Source organism: Physeter macrocephalus, chromosome 5 (assembly GCF_002837175.3).
Source record: "Physeter macrocephalus isolate SW-GA chromosome 5, ASM283717v5, whole genome shotgun sequence".
Classification (NCBI taxonomy): domain Eukaryota; kingdom Metazoa; phylum Chordata; class Mammalia; order Artiodactyla; family Physeteridae; genus Physeter; species Physeter macrocephalus.
This window is the reverse complement of record NC_041218.1, coordinates 11,255,937-11,277,730: the sequence shown is the minus strand read 5'-3', so window position 1 is coordinate 11,277,730 and position 21,794 is coordinate 11,255,937. Positions and strand designations below refer to the sequence as shown.

At 39.6% G+C, this 21,794-nt stretch overlaps 1 protein-coding gene across 6 annotated transcripts in view; it reads right to left on the bottom strand.

Moving 5' to 3' along the window:
• Positions 1–5,907: 5,907 nt before the first annotated feature.
• The window catches only part of TPK1 (thiamin pyrophosphokinase 1), a 356,442-nt gene continuing 340,555 nt past the window's right edge, over positions 5,908–21,794 (bottom strand). For all 6 annotated transcript variants that reach the window (XM_024131127.3, XM_055084777.1, XM_055084774.1 and 3 more), the window contains one exon: positions 5,908–6,851. In XM_024131127.3, the coding sequence (XP_023986895.1) occupies positions 6,724–6,851 (128 nt within the window). In that variant the 3' untranslated portion in view covers positions 5,908–6,723. The remainder of the gene's footprint in view (positions 6,852–21,794) is intronic.

The following is a 21,794-nucleotide window of genomic DNA, read 5'->3' as shown; positions in this document are numbered from 1 at the left end:
TGTCCCTGGATCCCGGGACCCCGGCAGTGGCGGGCTGCACAGGCTCCCGGGAGGGGAGGTGTGGAGAGTGACCTGTGCTTGCACACAGGCTTCTTGGTGGCGGCAGCAGCAACCTTAGCGTCTCTTGCCCGTCTCTGGGGTCCGCGCCGACACCCGCGGCTCGCGCCCGTCTCTGAAGCTCCTTTAAGCGGCGCTCTTCATCCCCTCTCCTCGCGCACCAGGAATCAAAGAGGGAAGAAAAAGTCTCTTGCCCCTTCGGCAGCTCCAGACTTCTCCCGGACTCCCTCCCGGCCAGCCGTGGCGCACTAGCCCCCTGCAGGCTGTGTTCACGCCGCCAACCCCAGACTCTCCCTGGGATCCGACCTCCGAAGCTCGAGCCTCAGCTCCCAGCCCCCGCCCGCCCCGGCGGACAGCATTCACTGGGTGTTCTGTAGGCGTTGTTCCACATGTAGATGTAATTCTGATGTATTTGTGGGGAGGAAGGCGATCTCCGCATCTTACTTTTCTGCCATCTTGAAGCTCCCCAATCAACAGTGCTATTTATTAATAGAGAACGCTGAATCAAAATCACAAATAATTTTGTGTGGGTAATGCTGTTAGAGATAAAAAACTTTTTTTTTATGGTTTTAGACTCCCCAGGCTAATTTCATATCCATGTTAAAGGTTTAATTTGTGGAACAAGTAGATGTAGACACAAGCAAAGGAAATAGCAGAATTGCATGCCATGGTCTTGAAGTATTTGAAAATAACATATATTCTTATCTGTAGTCTATTTCAACAAATGACAGCCAAGGGCATTCCTTGAACCACCAAAGTTAGAAATAGCTGCAGCTACAAGATTTCCAACTCTGAAAAATTTCTTTGTTACCTCTTATTTTTCCTTTTTTTTTTTTCCTGGCAGTTCAGGCCAATTACAAGTGCTCTTCACATTTATTTTGACCCTGAGTCTTTTTTCTTTTTTATTTTTCTGCAGTACGCGGGCCTCTCACTGCTGTGGCCTCTCCCGTTGCGGAGCACAGGCTCTGGACGTGCAGGCTCAGCGGCCATGGCTCACAGGCCCAGCCACTCCGTGGCATGTGGGATCTTCCCAGACCGGGGCACGAACCCGTGTCCCCTGCATCAGCAGGTGGACTCTCAACCACTGTGCCACCAGGGAAGCCCCTTGAATCTTTTTTAAAAAATATTTATTTATTTATTTATTTATTTTTGGCTGAGCTGGGTCTTTGTTGCTACATGTGGGCTTTCTCTAGTTGCAGCGAGCGGGGGCTTCTCTTCGTTGTGGTGTGCGGGCTTCTCATTGCAGTGGCTTCTCTTGTTGTGGAGCACAGGCTCTAGGCATGTGGGCTTCAGTAGTTGTGGCACACGGGCTCAGTAGTTGTGGTGCATGGGCTTAGTTGCTCCATGGCATGTGGGATCTTCCCGGACCAGGGCTCGAACCCGTGTCCCCTGCATTGGCAGGTGGATTCTTAACCACTGCCCCACTAGGGAAGTCCCTGATCTTGATTCTTTTAACCACTTTCCCAAACCTTCATCATAACTTGTTGGCTCTCATTTTCCCTTCTCTGTGCATATCAAGCAACTTCAAATTCCTTGATCTTTTGATTTCCTTTGTGTTACTGGCTGTATTTTGTCTTGGATGATGTCTTTAAGCCCAGCTTTGGCACTGTGAACATTAATTCCTTCTTCAGATATGTGAGAGAGCAAGTTTATAACCAGGTCTGCCCAGTCTGGAATTAGGTACTTATCTTTAGGACTGAGGAAACCATTCAAGAGAAACTTTAGCATCTAATTAAATTTTGGATAGTTAGGGATCAAGGAAGGAAAAGAATGATAGTTTTCAGGGGCTAGGGAAGTCATGCAGTATGTTCCTGGGGCCTGGGTCCAAGTGAGGAGGTTAGTTAAGGCACCACACAAATATTTTTTGCACCCCTAATGCAGACAAGGCCCTATTCTAAGACAGAAGATATAGCAGATAATAAGGAACGCAAAGTCCAAATGCAAACTCTCAAGGACTTTATATTCCAGCAGAGGATTCATAGTGTTAAGCAACTAAGCACAGAATTAATTATGCCATTCAGGTGGGACTCTGCTCAGTTCCTGCAGAATTGTATACTCCTAACTTCCCATGTTTATTGTTCAGAAACATAACTGGCTATTAAATATTCACTAGTCTTTAGGGCTTAAAAGTATGTTTAAAAGAAATAAATAATTAAGGTATGATTTATAATCTTAGTCTTATCCATTCCTTTTACAGTGAGTTAAAAACCCTTTTCAACCTTTGGACTAACACTGTAATATAATGTGAGATTTCTTGGTTCTCAGGGACTAGCTATATAGGTCTATTAGGAAAAATTTCTTATTTCTTAGCAATGGGTACTCTCAGCTCCTTGCTGATGTTTTTCAAGTTTTTTGCAGAGATGGCCTTAGTTTTCCTTTTTCATTTGCTATGTACTGTACAAAGCCCTTGCTTTCAGTGGTAGAATTAAGTACATAGGGAACTAGTCCTTGGATCTGTTTACTTATCCATTACCTGTGATGAAGAATGGTGTTGCCATGACCTCTTTCCCAGGTTGTAACTAGCTGTTGTGTGCACAGTGCTGAGATCGCAGATTAGCTCTGAGCCCCCGGGGGTGCCAGGGCAATGCAGAATAACTGATCCTGGCTGCGTGCAGAATTGTTCTGAAATGACACTCAGACCGGGGCTCATCAGAAAAGAAAACTATGATTGATGAGTGAAATCTGCTGTGGGCAAGGAAGGGCGGAGTTGTACTGTATGAGCCAGGAATTTTCCATTCCATATATATTGACACCCTGGGAATGGCTTGACCTTGTGGCTTCAGTTTTAATCTTCCCCAGGTATGGGTATCATTTATTCTATTTTGAGTAGAATGCTTTAGACACAATTTAAATAATCTAGCCCTCCTTCCCGTTCCTAAGGAAGTTAAATTGATTTTCTTATTCCGCAGTAGGATCACATTCAGCCTGCTGTCATTGGTGGGTTATTCCTCTTAGCCCACATATGAGAATAAAAACTATCATTAAGTGGTGAAGATAAAGTGGTAAACTATACTCATATTGTCCTAAACTTAGGAAAGACATGTATGCCTAATGCAGAACCCTTACACACACACACACATACACACACACAAACACACACACACACGCACACCCACACATGCACAGTTTTAAAAAAAGTCCCTTTATGCATTTTACTTTACCCTTTTCTGTATTTTTTTTTCAATCTAGAATAGACTCCTGGGTGTTTTTCAATTTAGAGTAGAATTATTAGAGTACACTCTGTGTGTGTGTGTGTGTGTGTTTGTGTGTAGAATAGATTACAAGACAAACTATTTCTTGTGGGTCATGGTCAATATAGTTTGAAAGTCACAATTCAGACCATACTCCTTTTATAATCCCAGAGCCGTAGGGGAGAGAAGAATAGTTTCTTGCCACTTATGGACTGGGTGTATAGCATCAATCTCGATCACATCAAATCCACGTGCTGCTTTGCTTTGGTTGTTCCAGTAAAGCTTTGGAGGCATGATTTTGGAGAAGGAGTAGTAAGCAAGGTCCGCTGAAAATGCTTTCCACGCGTACGGAGGCACCACACGAAACCCTGAGCAGTTACCTTTATGAAGGCCCGGGCTGTCACGGCCACCGTCTCCATGCTCTGACCGACCCCTGGAATTAGTGAAACGGCCCTAGGTCCCATCCCAAGTGAAAACTGCTCTATGTCTGCTTAGCAAAAATTAAGGAATGAAGATGTATTATTCTGCCCGACCTGTGTCTGGGAGTGTGGTCCACCTCCAATTCCTTGGACAGCACACAAAACTTACTACATTTCATAGTCACTTGTGACTCCGACCAGGATTTCCATAGCTGCAGCCATTTCCCAGCTGCCTGGAGTGATCATAGCTTATCTTCACTACTCAGTGACTTAGGCAGCCAGATGCCATTTTGGGGTGACCATCACTAAATTCATAAATGCTGTAAATCCGACCCATGAAGACGAGAAACAGACTGAGGTCAAAAGGGCCAAGGAGCACAGGCCACTTTCCCGGCAGAGCCCAGCTTCCAGTTTCTCTTCTGGCTGCAAGTGGGAGGTCAGGATCCAGACTGAACATGGGGGCGTCAAGAGGGGCTGCCTCGGGAGGCTCAGAAAGTTCACTGGGGGCCCCTGAGGTCCATCGTCAGACTCCTCGTGTTAGTATGAAAGTAAGTGGAGGGGCTTCCCTGGTGGCGCGGTGGTCGAGAGTCCGCCTGCCGATGCAGGGGACACGGGTTCGCGCCCCGGTCCGGGAAGATCCCACGTGCCGCGGAGCGGCTGGGCCCGTGAGCCATGGCCGCTGGGCCTGCGCGTCCGGAGCCTGTGCTCCGCAACGGGAGAGGCCACAACAGGGAGAGGCCCGCGTACCGCAAAAAAAAAAAAAAAAAAAGATAAGTGGATCCTTGTTTAAATGATGTGGTGAGGAAGCACAAAAAGAGGAAAATTGCACTTATGTAGTTTTAAGGGATAGAAAGGGGTCAAGTTACCTAGTTCTTCAGTAGCCTGGCAGGATGGGGAGAGGAGCCCTATACTTGAGGGGAAGGCCTTCCACGGGCCTCCAGTGGGTGGTCTGGGATGAATCGCAGTGCTTTTGTTCCCCCTCAACTTCAGCAAACTATATTTTTCTTGTCAAGTATCCACTTACTAACACTGGTAAAATTTTCAGGGTACATAGGGCATGACTCTTTTGCAGTAAAATCTTAAAACAGTGGACATATTTTCAGATTCCATATGTTGTGAACACATTTTTAGGAATGAACAGATAACAGCTGAGCCTGAACCTGTGAGTGAACCAGGACTCAATAACAGGCACTCGGAGGGCCCTTTCCCAGCACGCCTTCCTCTTTCTAGCTTCTTTTGCTGCAGGCACTGTCCGAGGCAGTGGCTTGGAGGTCTTATGTTATATTTTCCCGTTGGAGGTTCTGAGTTAAATGAGCCAGCGAAGGAGCTACTGCTTGACTGAGATTTCTTCTAGCTATTTTTAAAAAAATTTATTTTATTTAAATTGAAGTATAGTTTATTTACAATGTTTCAGGTGTACAGCAAAGTGATCCAATTTTATATATATATCTATTCTTTTCAATTATTCTTTTCCATTATTACAAGATACTGAATATAGTTCCCTGTGCTATACAGTGGGTCCTTGTGGTTTACCTATTTTATATGTAGTAGTGTGCATCTGTTAACCCCAAATTCCCAATTTATCTCTCCCCCACCCCTTCCCCTTTGGTAACATAAGTTTGTCTCTAGCTCCTGCCTTCTTTACAGTTGTCTCTGCTGTGGGTGGGAGGAGACAGTAGAGGGACAGAAGCTCTGGGCTCTGCATTTGTGCTAAGAGGCAGAAGGGCCTAGAACTGGGCCTTCCACGGTAGTACTGACCGTACGATGTGCGACCCTCACCTGTGCTCTGAGCCCTTCTCTTACTCTTTCCCAGGGTTCTTCCTCCACCAGTTTTCTTCACTTTCTCTACCACGGAAGTGCCTTCCCTCTGTTGGCTCTATTTTCTCCAGCATGTAACAATCTTTGAAAGCAATCTACCTGTCCTTCCTTTCTAGGTCCGACAAGGTAAACAGGTGCTACCTATAATCCCTATTTTAGAGATGGGGCAACGGGTCCAGAGAGATTAAGTGTAAACATGAGGCACATGTGCTCTAGAAAGTAACTTCCATGGAGGTCAGAGAAAGTGTCAACAACACTGGGTCGCTCCCCAAAATCAGAGGCGTGAAGAACTATACCTGTTCATCATCTTTTGAGCAAATTTTCTTTTTGGTACAGAAACACTGCTTAGGAAAGACTGGTCATTATAAAATACAGGTGAGAAAATGGATTGTTTTCTTAAAAACTGACCACAGGCACATGGATAACTAAATATTTTTATTTGACATCTGGATTCAATTTCACATATATTTGCATAAGTTATGAACAGTTACCGCTAATGACTGACTATATGCTAGCTCACCAATCCCACTTTCACTCTCCACTTACAGCGCAACCGTCACTCTGTTGTAGCACCAGAAAGAAGAGAGCTGCTGGTCCCTTTCCTTAGGGCAGCACGGGGTTTGTGCTATGTAAAGCTGCTGGGCAGGTTCTACCTGTTTTAAATTTTAATAATCAGGCCAATGATTTTTTAATTTATTATGAAAAGATCATACCAAAAACCATTGAGGCCAGAATAAAATGGTGCAGTTCTAGCATCCCAAGCTAGAAGGAATTATTTTTTTCAGTGAAAGGGAATACATATAATACAGAGAGAGCTAATATTATTAGACAGAAGTAGCCTTTAGTGTTAAGCAATGAAGGATGAACAGGAGGAGGTTTATGTGCTGGACACCACGGGGCCTCAACAGAGCCTTCTCAGCTTCAAACTTAAAAACAGTTTTCTAGGATACATGGAATGATTAATAACATAAGAATGATCAGTCCTGAATTTTAGAGTGGAATAATCCACATTAGTTTTCCAACTGAGTGTAATTTACTTTCTTAAATAATGATTTCCCCCCCCTCACTGTACAATTGAGATCTGTCATTCATAATGGTACCTGGATGATCTAAACATTAACATATTTAAAACTAGCGGGCTTCTCAGGGACAGGTTTAGATTCCTGCCAACCAAGGTGAACTGTTCTTGTGGAGCATGAAGTTGTTGGCAAATGAGGTCAGAGGCACAGCTGTGGAGGTCAGTCATGGGTGTTTTTGATGGCCATGGTCCAGAGGAGGGGATGGTCTGTTTCCACAGTCACAACACCAGATCCATCGTAGGTATTGGAAGTGCTGACCAGTGTTCCGAAACTAATCCTATGATTTGCTGTAAGAAAATAAGAAAACAAAAGTTTGGTGAGAGCCAAGCTCCCTCCAGTGGAGAATGGCTTTGTCAAGAGTTACCAAAAAGCAATTAAGCACACACTTTGATAGATGATCTGTAAAATGCGGGATAGGTTAACTTAACACCTGCTCTGCAAACAGATTGTACCTTTTTTTTCCCATGTGCTTATACAGTTAGGCCCCCACCAGCCATCTGCTTCATACCTAGGAGTGTACATATGTCAATCCCAATCTCTGGGGGGGAATGGGGAGTTAGTGTTTAATGGGGGCAGAGTTTCAGTTTAGGAGAAAAATTCAGTAGATGGATGATGGTGAGAGTTGCACAACAGTATGAATGTACTTAGAGCCACTGAACCGTACAGTTAAATATGGTTAAAACAGTATGTTTTGTATTATGTGACTTTTACCACAATAAAAATATTTTTTTAAAAATGTGGGATAGGTGAAATGTATGATATGAGATTCTAAACCTGAAAGTTTCTATAGCTTGTTATAACCAGTCTTCCTGGAGTTGGTTATTGGTTATTTACCAGTTTGGTATATATGTCACTCTCAATACTAAATTTCATTAAATTTTTTTTTTTTCTTTACCAATTGTAAAACCAAAACCCATTTCTGTAATAGGTTACTTCCTTGCCTGGGTGCAATTTTAATTTTTCTTGATGATTCAGAATTAACATTTTTATATTTGACTAAGCTCTACAAAAATACAGTTTTAGTTTCAATTATAAATGAAATGGGGCAGAAAGCTAATTACTTTCAAAAAAAGCATGGGATTTTGGTCATTTTTCTTCTCATAAAGAAAAGCCAAAGTGAACAAGGCTTGCTTTCTGTAAAATTAATGAGAACTCGGAGGTCAAAAAGCAGACTTCCAAATGTGTAATCTTGAGCAAGCCACTTAAACTCAGCATATAATGAGGGCACAAGATGAGATAATCCTTTAAATTACTTAATTATGAAAATAAAGGCTTTGAAGTTATATTATTAGAATTTATATATTTATAAATTACATAAATTACAAATTTATAAATTACATAATTACATATGTATTACATTTTTATATATATATATATATATATATATTTCCTAACAAGTTCGTTGAAGTTAATGCCTGGGCATCCATTGGTGACCTCACTTCCCTTTGCTTATGAAAGAGCAGCTCACGTTATCAACATGACTTGAAACCACGACTGTCCTACAAACATTCCTTGATAATCAGTACTGATTTCTTTGCTAAGAAATTAGAAAGAGAAAAGTAAACAAATGTTATGGAGAGAAATAAACAAATGTCAGAGTCAGAAAAGGCCCCTTTTCCTTCAAACAAAGTTCAACTATGAAGTTACACAGCTTTGGAGTAAATAATTCAATTATAATGGTCACTTCCCGCTAGAAGGAGCCTGTTATCTTTCTGAGGAAATCTTGAAAAGGCAATTTAAAAATTCAGAAGTAGTATTATAGGATAATATAACATCAGTAATTCACACAGTTTACTTATTAAAACTCAAACTATTTCTTTACTAATTACGTGATTAGTAAACTGTCAACACGTTTACTAATGCAAACATGAAGTTATAAAGTAAAACTACAGGAATACAGGAGTGAACCTCGTGTGACTGTTGCCCTAACAGGTAACTCAGTGCAAGAAGCTTTTGCCTCTCAGTAATCTGGAGCTTTTCTGAGATGATGTTTCTGAATGATATTTATGATAAGCACATACATTTACAAATCCAGACACTCTTACATAGATGGTGAGTCTGTCAAGGAAAGAAGCCTTGCTCTCCTGAAGGGTGACCGTGCCTGGAATCTGGGTGCACACCAGGTCCCTACTGACATCCATCCCAGGCCCAGGGTTCCCAACAGCCCTCTGAGGAAGGGCTGGGGAACAGTTTACACATTCCATGCCATTTATTCAGAAGGGCAATTTAGGGTGCTTTAGTGGACCAGCTTTACAGTGGAAACCCCCCAGTGAAGCACAAGGTACACACAACCCACCTGAACGTGAAACAATGCGTTTTAAGATTCTGGCAACTAATTAAGTTAAAATCCTATTTTTCACCTGGGCTCAAAGGACATAAGTGCAAAATTATTTCTCTAGTTTGTAGTTGCACGTAAATTCCTTTCTGATTTTCTGAAGGCAGACTATGGATTTTGGATTATCCTAGGCAGACAACTATATTATATATGTTGGCTTTTCTAAGACATTGTTGCATCCTAATTAATTCTGAAATGGGAAAAGAAGTGAAATAGCTTTATTAGGGTATGAGAAGGTGCAGTTTTTACTTTGCATGAAATATTTAAGGCCATTATTATCCAGTCTTATAAATCATGTTTTCTTTTTATTTTGTAATGTTAAAAGAACCAGTTATTAAACATTTCTTAGTTGGCTTTGGGCTGCTATAACAAAATGCCATAGACTGGGTTGCTTAAATAAATAGCAGACATTATTGCTCACAGTTCAGGAGCTTGGAAAGTCCTAGATCAGGGTGCCAACATGGTTGAGTTCTGCTAAGAACTGTCTTCCTGGCTGGTTTTCAGACAGCTGCCTTCTTGCTGTATCCTCATATGGTGGAGAGAGCTCCTGCCTCTTCCTCTTTTTATAAGGGCACTAATCCCATCATGAGGGTCCCACCCTCATGACCTAATCCAACCCTAATTATCTCCCAAAAGCCCCACCTCCAAATACCATCACATTGGGGGTTATGGCTTCAATATGTGAATTTGGGGGGACTCAAATACTCAGTCCATAACAATAGTTACAATTAATTAAAGGTTACAGTGAAATTCATTTGATTATCTCCAACTTTATGGAAAGTAGAATAAAAATGATAGAAAACTAAGATGAATAAACTGAAACACAAAATCATGAAATTCAATTGACTATGTCACTACAATTATTTTGGAGTATGTTTTCTCCAAAGAATCATGCTTTTGGACAAAACTTTCGTAAGTCTTCCTTAGAAGAAGATCTCTTTTTTTTTAAAGAAAATATTTGGAATTAATACTGAACTCTCCTCTCCCCAAATGTTTGAGGGTCCATCATGAAATAAAATACATAAGACTGACAGAGAGATAACTTCCTACAGATAGCAATAAAACAAATTACTTCCTTTTATTATTTTTTCTTCCAGTTTTATTGAGATAATTGACATACAATAACACTGTATAAATTTAAGGTGTATAGCAAAATGACTTGACATATGTATATATTGTGATATGATTACTAAAATAAGTTAACATCCATCACCTTATATAATTACATTTTTTTTTTCCTTGTGAGAACTTTAGTGTCTACTATTACCAACTTTCAAATATACAATACAGCCTTGGCAATGATACTTGTCATGTTGAACATTACATAGCCAGTACTTATTTACTTATTTATCTTAAAACTGGAAGTCGATATCGTTTGACCACCTTCACCTCATTCTCTCCACCCTCTGCCTCTGGTAACCACAAATCTGATCTTTTTTTCTATAAATTTGAGTTTTTTAGCTACCACATGTAAGTGAGATGGTACAGTACGTGTCTTTCTCTGTCTGAAATTTCATTTAGCATAATGCCCTCAAGGTGCATTCATATTGTTGCAAATGGCAGGGTTTCCTTTTTAAGGCTGAACAGTATTCCACTGTATATACACCACATCTTTATCTATTCATCTGTCGATGGAAACTTAGGTTGTTTCCATGTCTTGGCTATTGTAAGTAATGCTGTAATGAACATGAACATGGGAGTGCAGTTATCTTTTTGACATAGTGATTTTGTTTCCTTTGGATATATACCCAGAAGTGGGATTGCTGGTAATATGGTAGTTTTATGTTTAATTTTTTTGAGAAACCTCCATACTGTTTTCCATAGTGGCTGTACCAATTTACATTCCCACCAACAGTGCACAAAGGTTCCCTTCTCTCCATATCCTCTCCAGAACTTGTCCTCTCGTCTTTTTGATGACAGCCAATCTGATAGTTATGAGGTGATAACTTATTGTGGTTTTGATTTGATTTCCCTGACTAGTGATGTTAACTACCCTTTTCATGTACCTATTGGCCATCTGTACATCTTATTGGAAAAATGTCTATTCAGATCCTTTGGCCATTTTTAACTTATTTTTTTTCTTTTGAGTTGTATGAGTTCTTTATATATTTTGAATATTAACCCCTTCTCAGATACGATTTGCAAATATCTTATCCCATTGCTTAGGTTGTCTTTTCATTTTGTTATTGTTTCTTTTGCTGTACAGAAGCTTTTTAGTTTGGTGTAGTCCTACTTGTTTATTTTTTATTTTGTTGCTTGTGCTTTAGTCTTTTGTGCTTTGGTCTTTTGCCAAGACCCATGTCAAGAAGCTTTATTCCTGTGTTTTCTTCCAGGAGTTTTATGGTTTCAGGTCTCATGTTTAATTTCTTAATCCATTTTGAGTTAATTTTTGGGAGTGATGTAAAATAGGGATCTAGTTTTACTCTTTTACATGTGACTATCCAATTTCCCAGCACCATTTATTAAAAGGACTGTCTTTTCTCCATCACGTATGCTTGGCTCTCTCTTCCTGTTAGCTCACTGTATATGTGTTGGTTCTCAATTTCTGGGTTCTCAATTCTGTCACATTGGTTTATGTGTCTGTTTTTAATGCCAGTACCATAATGCTTTTATTATTATATCTTTATAATATAGTTTGAATTCAGGAAGTGTGATGCCTCCAGCTTTGTTGTTCTTTCTCAGGATTGCTTTGGCTATTCAGGGTCTTTTGTAGTTTCATATTAATTTTAGGATTTCTCTTTTTTCTGTAAAAAATGCCATTGGAATCTTGATGGGGATTGCAATGAATCTATAGATGGCTTTGGGTGGTATATATATTTTAACAATATTAATTCTTCCAATCCATGAGCATGGAATATCTTTCCATTTATTTTAATCTTCAATTTCTTTCATCAATGTATTACAGTTTTCAGTGTAGAGCTCTTTCATCTCCTTGGTTAAATTTATTCCTAAGTATTTTATTGTTCTCGATGATATTGTAAATTAGATTTTTCAGATAATTCATTCTTAGTGTATAGAAATACTTTTGATTTTTGTATGTTGAATTCTGTATCCTGCAACTTTACTGAATTCATTGATCTAACAGTTTTGTTTTGTTTTTTTTTTTGGTTGAGTGTTTAGGCTTTTCTATACATAAAATCATGTCATCTACAAACAGATAATTTTGAGTCTTCCTTTCCAATTTGGAAGCCTTTTCTTTCTTTTTCTTGCCTGATTTCTCTGGCTTGGACTTCCAGTGCCATGTTGAATAGAAGTGGTGAAAGTGGGCATCCTTGTCCTGTTGGAAAAGCCTTCAGTCTTTCACCATTGAGTATGATGTTAGCTGTGGGCTTGATATATATGGCCTTACTTTACTGTATTGAGGTGCATTCCTTTTCTATAGCTAGTTTGTTGAGAGTTTTTATCATGAACAGATGTTAAATTATGTCAAATGCTTTTTCTGCATCTATTGTATTTCTGGATATTTTGAGAAGGATTGCTGTTAATTCTTCTTTAAATGTTTGGTAAAATTTACCAGTGAAGACATCTGGTCCTGGACTTTTCTTTTTTGGGAGATTTCTGATTACCAATTCAATACCCTACTAGTAATTGGTCTGATCAGATTTTCTATTTCTTCCTAATTCAGTCATGATAGGTTCTATGTTTCTAGTAATTTATCCACTTTTTCTATGTGTTGATGTATAGTTGGTCACTGAAGACTCTTATGAACCTTTGTATTTCTATATTATCGTTGTAATGTCCCCTCTTTCATTTAAAATTTTGTTAATTTGGGATCTCTCTCTTCCCCTTGGTTAGTCTTAATAAAGATTTGTCTGTTTTGTTTATCTTTTCAAAGAGCCAGCCCTTAGTTTCATTAAGTTTTCTCTATTTCTTTCCTGGTCTCTATTTATTTATGCTCTAAACATTATTTCCCTTTTTGGCCAACTTTGGGCTTAGTTTGTTCTTCATCTTCTAGATCCTTGAGGTGTAAAAGTTCGGTTGTTTATTTGAGATCTTTCTATTTCTTGAGGTATGCATTTATAGATATGAACTTCCCTCTGAGACCTGCTTTTGCTGCATCCCATAAGTTTGTATGTTTTGTTCCCATTTTCATTTGTCTCAAGATACTTTTAAATTTCTCATTTAATTTCATCTAAGATCTACTGGTTGTTCAGGATAGTACTGTTTAATTTCCATGTATTCATGAGTTATCCAGTTTTACTCCTTTTACCAATTTCTAGTTTCATACCATTGTGGTCAGAGGAGATATTAGGTATGATTTCAGTCTTGGTTAATTTGCTAAGACTTGTTTTGTGGCCTAATGCATTATCTATGCTAGAAAATGTTCTGTGTGCATTTGAGAGAATGTGTATCCTGCTGTTGTCAGACAAAGTACTCTGTATATGTCTGTTACAACTTAGTCAACAGTGTTGTTCAAATCCATTGTTTCCTTATTGATTTTCTGTCTGAATGATCTATCGGTTATTGAATGTGGGGTATTAAAGTCCCCAACTATTTGTTGTTGTTTATTTCTCCTTATAATTCTGTTAATGTTTGCTTTATATAGTTAGGTGCTCTGATGTTGGGTGGGTGCATAAATATTTACAATTGGTGTATCTTTTTGATGGATTGACCCCTCTACTGTTATATAGTGAAGTTCTTTCTCTGTCATTTTTAGCTTAATGTCTATTTTGTCTGATATGAGTACAGCTACCTTTGTTTTTTCTTCGTTATCATTTGCTTGAAATATCTTTCTCCATCCTTTCAGTCTCAGTCTGTGTCTTTGAAGCTAAAGTGAGTCTCCTGTAGGCAGTATATTGTTTGATACTGTTTTTAAGTCATTCATCCAATTTTGTGTCTTTGATTGGAGAATTTTATCCATTATGCTTAAAGTAATTATTGATGGATAAGGATTTACTATTGCCATTTTCTTACTTGTTTTGCTGACTGTTTTGTAGCTCCGTTGTTCCTTACTTCTTATTCTGCTGTCTTCTTTTGTGTTCATGACTTTTTTTGTATTGGTATATTTTCACTTGATCCTGATTTTCTGTGTAATCGGTGTTTCCTCTGTGGTTACCATGAGCCTTATATAAACTATCTTATATTTATAATATCCTATTTTAAGCTGACAACAACTTAACTTCAATAGCATCTTTAAAATTACAATTTACTTCTCCCCCATCACGTTACAATTTACATATTTTTTATATTATGTATACAGTAACAGACTATTGAAGTTGTGGGTTTTTTAAAATACATTTTAAAACTTGTAAACTAGAGTTGTAAGAGAATTATGCACCACTATTACCATATTAAATAACTTTGATTATTTAACAATACCAGGAAGTCTTATACCTGTGTTCGTCTGATTTTATCATGTAAATTAGCATCACTTTAATTTCTACTTGAAGAACTCCCTTTAGCATTTCTTGTAAGGCAGGCCTAGTGGTGATAAACTCAATTAGCTTTTGTTTGTTCAGGCACTTATTTATTTCCCCTTCATTTCTGAAGGACAGGTTTGCCAGGTATAGTATTGTTGTTGACAGATTTTTTTTCTTTCAATATTTTGAATATATTACCCATTCTCTCCTGGCCTGAAAAGTTTCTTTTGAGAAATCTGCCCATTATGGGGATTCCCTTGTATGTAATGTGTTGCCTTCTCTTGTTGCTTGAAAATTCTTTTTCTGTCTTTGACTTTTGGTTTAATCTATTTGGGGTCCTTTGGGCCTCATGGATTTGTATGTCCATTTCTTTTCTCATTTTCAGCCATTATTGCTTTATATACACTTTCTGTCCCTTTCTCTTTCTCCTTCTGGGGTACCCATAATGCAGATATTGTTTCTTCTGATGGTGTCCTATAAGTTCCATAGGCTTTCTTCACTCTTTTTCATTCTTTTTTTACTTTTGTTCCTCTGACTGGATAAATTCAAATACCCTGTCACCGATTCTTTCTTCTGCATGGTCAATTCTGATTTTGAAGCTCTCTATTGAACTTTACAGTTCAGTCGTTGTATTCTTTAGCTCTAGGACTTCTGTTTGGTTTATTTTTGATGGTTTCTATTTTTTTTTCTTCATCTCGTTTTGTTCATGCAATTTTTTTCCCCGAATTTTGTTAAGTTATCTGTCTTCTTGTAGTTCACTAAACTTCTTTTAAGAGGGTTATTCTGAATTCATTGAAGTTCGTAGATTTCCATTTCTTTAGGGTCAATTATTGGCATTTTATTAGTTTCCATTGGTAGTGTTATGTTTACCTGATTTTTCCTGATCCTTGATTTCTTACATTGGTATCTGCACATTTGAGTAAACAGTCTCTTCTTCTAGACTTTACAGGTGTGCCTTGGCAGAGACAGTCCTTCACCAGTCAGCTCAGCTTGGGGTTCTGGACATGTGAGCTGACAGACTCCTTGGGCAGGGGGAGCCTGCTATTAGGGTCTTCTTTGTGGGCAAGGCCACTGCCTGAGCTCTGAGGTTGTGGGGTATGTGTTGTGGCTGAAAACAGTTGGATAGGACTGCTGGCTTGGTTCTCTGCCCAGGTAAGGCTGTTGGATGGGGCTCTGTGGTTGCCTGGGTTCTCTGGTCAGGCTTCCTGGATTGTCAGGACTCGGTACTATATTTAGCAGTAGTTGGGGCTATGATGTAGCTTCCCTGCTTGACCAGGGCAGCAGAATGGACCCCACGGCCAGCACAGCCCATTCTTTAAGGACCCAGATCAGGCAGGATTGTGCACCAAATTCTCTGGCCAGGCAGAGTTGCTGGTTTTGCAGTGCAAATGGTGAGAACCACTGGTTGTGCTCTCTGCTCAGGTATCACTGTAAGTGGGGATGTAGGATGGGCTATGCCAGCGGTCCCCAACCTTTTTGGCACTGGGGACTGGTTTTGTGGAAGACAATTTTTCCACGGACCGGGGCGGGAGGTGGGGGGATGGTTCAGGCGGTAATGCAAGGGGGAGCGAAGGGGAGTGGCAGATGAAGCTTCACCCGCTAGCCTGCCGCTCACCACCTGCTGTGCGGCCCAGTTCCTCATAGGCTGCAGACCGATACTGGTCTGCGGCCCAGGGGTTGGGGACCCCTGGGCTACACAGTTTCCCATGTGCCTGGTTAGGTTTCCTGGTTGGGCATGCTGAAGGCTGTATTTAACAGTGGGTAGGGCTATGTATTAATTTCCCTGCCTGGGCAGAGCCCCCAGACAGGCTCTAAGGCTGACACGTCTCTTATTTGGGGGCCAAATTAGGCAGAATCATGCACCAAGTTCCCTGGCCTGACAGGCCACCGTCCTGGCTCTGCAGATGGGCAGGGCCACTGGCCAGGCTCTCCATTCAAGTGCTGCTGTAACTGTGGCTGCAGGATGGGCCACACAGATTCCCAGGAGCTCTGGTTAGGCTTCCTGGTCAGCAGGGCTGGAGGCTGTATTCAGCAATGGGCGGGGCTGTGAATTAGCTTTCCTGTCCCAATGGAGTGGCAGAACAGCCTCCATGGCTGGCGAGGGCTCAGTGTCTGGAGTCCTGAATCAGGCAGATCTGTGCCCTGCCCAGTTCCCTGGTCAGAATGGACCACGATCTTGGCTCTGCAGAGGAGCAGAGCTGCTGGTTGGGACTTCTACTTGGGCACCACTGGGAGTAGGAACAGGGCCACAATCCGAGCACTTGTTGCTATAAATCCCTTCCCCCTTCTCTGTCACAGTCACGTCCCCAAGTCCCCTTAGATGCCCATAAGGCAAGACCTGAGAAGGCATCCTGAGAAGTGACCCATGATGCTGGAGGAGCTGGGTGTCCACCTGGACTTTCTTTTCCCCTGGAGGAACTGCAGGCATGGGGAGCCAGCCTGGGGGAGGAGTGATGTGGTCAGAGTGTAGCTGATCCTCTTAACTTTTCTAATGTGGTCCTACCTCATTCTCTGTGATACAGGGAGCACCTTCAGCCTCACCCCTGTGTTCTAGGATTTTCACAATGGTGTCTTGTCTATAGATAGTTGTTAGCTGGTCTTCTTGTGAAGGGGACTGAAGTTGGGAACGACCTATGTTTCCATCTTGATGGAAACTCAAATTACTTTTCATTTCTCCTTTACAAATTACTTCTTCATTTCTACTCCAGAGGACTTGTCCAAAACTTTGGCTAGCTGAACATTTACTTTCAATTCAACATTTAGAACATATCTAGATTCAGATTTTTTTCCATTTTTGTTTGCAGAGAGTACAGCAGAGCTAAACATAGTTGTTCTGAGACAACCAGTCACTCAGATCAAGCCCTGTTTTTAACTATAGACAAAAATAAAAGTGATAGCTATGTGTAAAACTATAAGCAGTCATGTAATCTGTGATAAACATACCTAAAATTGCTTGCTCTGTTTGAATATAAAAGTTGTGTCTTATCTATTTGCTTCAAAGACATCATCATCAGTTGTATTAAGGACAGTTGTAGTCTAATGATAGAATATTGGCTGGTGAGGATGGGTTAAGTTCCTCTTCCAATGAAATTTAATGTGAATTATATTAGGGAACACAGAGGCATAGTCTGACTCTGAGCTTTTCATATTTTAGAGAAACAGAACTTAAAAATATGAAACATGAAAACTGATTTTATAATTTTCATCCGTTATTTCAACGTATTTTCTTTCCCAAAGGAACGGTTGAGAATTAGGCACTTAATATTCTATTGCTTTCAGTGATGTCCTATAGCTTTTCTCCAAAGCTGGAAAGACTGAAGACTGCAAAGCAGAGGCTGGCAAATTGGTAGAATTCAAGTATTCAGCTCTTTTCCTGTCAGTTGGAGGGAGATAGGGCCATTTGTCCTGGCTTCCTACCTTACCTCTGCAAGCTGGTTTAGTGGGCTCTGCTCTTTTGAACTGGTTGACAGAGTGTAAAGGAGTACTTTGGAGGCCTCTGATGCTCTCAAGCATTGGAAAGCAAGAGCAGGAAGCATTTGTTCCCTCTGCACCTGTGTGATTGTTCTGCTCAGGTGTTTTTTACAGAGGAGGCATCTTGCTGTCAAAAACTGTGAACCCTGTCATGATGAGGTTAGTAAGTCAGACCTAGGTTCAAACCTTGGCTTTACCACTCTCTAGCTCTATATGAACTCAGTTATTTAACCTTCTGACTTCAGTTTCCTCATATGCAAAATGTGGATAATAATGTCTGCTTCACAGAGAAGTTGTATAGATTATATAGTCAAAATTCTAACACACAGTCTAAGTATTCAAGGAATTTCCATCCCTTTTGCTTTCTTCTGTTATTTTGTCAATAAAGTAGATCAGATTTTCCTCTCCTACCTTAAGAGTCTTTTAAAATGAAAAAAGAGAGATGTCATGATTTGAACAGTAAGCAAATGCCTTAATTCAAGTGACTAGTTTATAGCCAGCTGAGAGACAGAATGAGATAAACTTTGCCAGGCTAGGTTATGTGTGATGCTTAAAATCATTTCAGGTGTCATCTGCATACATGTACAAACTCATTTGTTTGACAGATATTTATGAAGCTTATACCCTGTGCTGGCATTAAGGATACAAACATGAGTGTGTCTGCTTTCAAGGACTTCACATTTTAGTAAAAGGTGAAGACGTATATACAGTCCAATTCAGTGGATAGGATGGAAGCATGAGGCAGGAGCTAATGAGGATGGAGCCGGAATGGGCTGTATATTCTAGTGCAATGGGGAGGAATCCCCCAGAGGCCTGGCTTCCCAAGAATCTGTGGATTGACACTGGTTATCTTATAAAAATAAATAAATTATTTAAAAGGTAATGCAAATGTATCTAAAAATCAACAAAACTGAGAGAGTAAAAGAGAAGGGAGTGAACAAACTTTGTCTGGGAGGGTGTTTGGGATGGAGTAATTCTCATTCATTCAAGACATTATCTGAGCACTAACAGTGTTCAAGGTACAGCGGGCTTTTATCTGTAGTTTACAGATGAGGAAAATGAAGCTCAGAGAGGTTAAATCCACAGGCTATGATGATCATAAAAGTTGTTAGACACGTGTTACTATGGGAGGTTAAAGCAATGCTTTGAAGAGCTCTAAAAAGAGAATTGATGCTGGTCTGTTTCCCTGAAGTACAGAACTGTCAATAGCCTGACAGAGTAGGGTAAGTGGATGACTTAGTGAGACTGATAAAACCACTCTAAGACTTAAAGTAGTAGTGTTTCTACCACACAGATACATGTTTAATAAACCTATTATGATGAATCCCAAGGTTCCCTACCATCCTGGAATATTAGGTTAAGTTCTAGGAGTTAATTAGACTTACTGGACATCATTAACTACTTCAACATAATGGAACCACTGTATGCTCTACATCCATCATTTATTCTCTGAAGATGCTTAGCCTTGTTGGAGTAATGGCTATACATTAAGAAAATGTGACTCAGATTTCTTTAGCATTAAAGCAAACCATACTACCTCTAAAATCAGTTCACTGTGACTGGTCTTTACAATTTTAATTTTTTGAACTAGAGATCTTAAAAATGTCTTTGTATGTATATACGTGAGACAAACTTTCTATTTAAAAACTGCTAATTTACACTTTAAAATAGGAACTCCTGGCAGGATTATTACTATTAAAATTGTATCCTATAAAACAGCATTTAGACTTACAGTGGTTCTTGAAACTTTTCAAAAATTAAATTGCTATATTGCATTTTCATTTTCTTAAAGGCAGAAAGTCAAACTATTTCTAGTTTAGAGGTGTAGAGTACATGCAGCATCTACTCTCTTAGCAAGTTTCAAATATTCAATTCAGTATTATTAACTATAGTCATCATGCTGTATATCACATCCCCATGACTTATTTATTTTATAACTGGAAATGTGTACCTTGTGATCACCTTTACTCATTTCTTCCACCCTCTCACTCCCCACTTCTGGCAATCACCCGTATGTTCTTTGTATCCATGAGACTGGTTTTTAGTGTATTTTTTACATTCCACATATACATCAGATCATCCTGTGTTTGTCTTTCTCTGTCTGACTTACTTCACTTAGCATAATGCCCTCAGAGTCCGTCCATGTTGCTGCAGATGGCAAGGTTTCCTTCTTTTTTATGGCCAAGTAATATTCCTGTGTGGGTGTGTGTATTTATAAAATCTCACATTTTCTTTATCCATTCATCTACTGATGGACACTTAAAAGTTCTTAAAGTTGTTTCCATGTCTTGGCTATTGTAAATAATACTGCAGTGAACATGGGGGCACAGATATCCTTTCAAGTTAGCATTTTCGTTTCCTTTGGATAAATACCCAGAAGGGGGATTCCTGGGTTAGATAGAAGTTCTGTTTCCAATTTTTTGAGGAACCTCCCTACTGTTCTCCACAGTGGCTGCACCAATTTACATTCCCACCAACAGTGCACGAGGGTTCCCTTCTCTCTACAGCCTTCACAACACTTCTCTTGTCTTTTTGATAATAGCCATGCTAACAGGTGTGAGGTGAATATAACTTACTATGGTTTTGATTTGCATTTCCCTCATGATCAGTGAGGTTGAGCACATTTTCATGTACCAGTTGTCCATCTGTATGTGTCTTCTATGGAAAAAAAGTCTATTCAGATCCTCTGCCCATTTTTTAATTTTTCTTTTTTTTTTGCTATTGTATGAGTGCTTTATATATTTTGGATATTAATTCCTTATCTGATATATTGGCAAACATTTTCTCCCTTTTAGGAGGTTGATTTTCAATTTTGTTGATGGTTTCCTTTGCAGAAGATGGCTTCCTTTCCTGCATAGAGGCTTTTTAGTTCAATGTAGTCCCACTTATTACTTTTTTGCTTTTGTTGCCTTTCCTTTTAGGGTCAAATCATAACAAATCACTGCAGAGTGGATGGCAAGGAGCTTTTTCCATATGTTTTCTTCTAGGAGATTTATGGTTCAGGTCTTACGTTAAAATCTTTAATCCGTTTTCAGTTCATTTTTGTGTATGGTGTAAGACAGAGGTCTAGCTTCCTTCTTTTTGCATGTGGACATCTAGTTTTCCCAACACCATTTGTTGAAGAGACTGTCCTTTCTCCATTGTATATTTTTGTCTTTTTTGTTGAAAATTAATTGACCATATATGCATGGGTTTATCTCTGCGCTGTTTGGTTCTACTTGACCTATGTGTCTTCTTTTATTTGAAATATAGTTTACAGTCAGGAAGCATGGTTGCTCCAGCTTTGTTCTTTTTTTTTAAGCATTTTTATTGGAGTAAAATTGCTTTATATTGCTCTGTTACTTGTGTGTTAGCATATGGTATTTGTTTTTCTTTTTCTAACTTACTTCACTCTGTATGACAGACACTAGGTCCATCCACCTCACCACAAATAAATCAGGAAGCATGATTGCTCCAGCTTTGTTCTTTTTTTTTTAAGCATTTTTATTGGAGTAAAATTGCTTTATATTGCTCTGTTACTTGCTGCTATATAACAAAGTGGATCAGCTATACATATACATATATCCCCATATCCCCTCCCTCTTGCATCTTCCTATCCCACCCCTCTAGGTGGTCACAAAGGTCCATCCACCTCACCACAAATAACTCAATTTTGTTTCTTTTTATGGCTGAGTAATATTTCATTGTCTCAGTAATATTTCATTGTATATGTGTGCCACATCTTCTTTATCCATTCATCCGTCAATGGACACTTAGGTTGCTTCCATGTTCTGGCTATTGTAAACAGTGCTGCAATGAATGTTGTGGTGCATGACTCTTTTTAAATTATGGTTTTCTCAGGGTATATGCCCTGTAGTGGGATTGCTGCATCATATGGTAGTTCTATTTTTAGTTTTTTAAGGAACCTCCCTACTGTTCTCCATAGTGGCTGTATCAATTTATATTCCCACCAACAGAGCAAGAGGGTTCCCTTTTCTCCACACCCTCTCCAGCATTTATTGTTTGTAGATTTTCTGATGGCCATTCTGATCAGTGTGAGGTGATACCTCATTGTAGGTTTGATT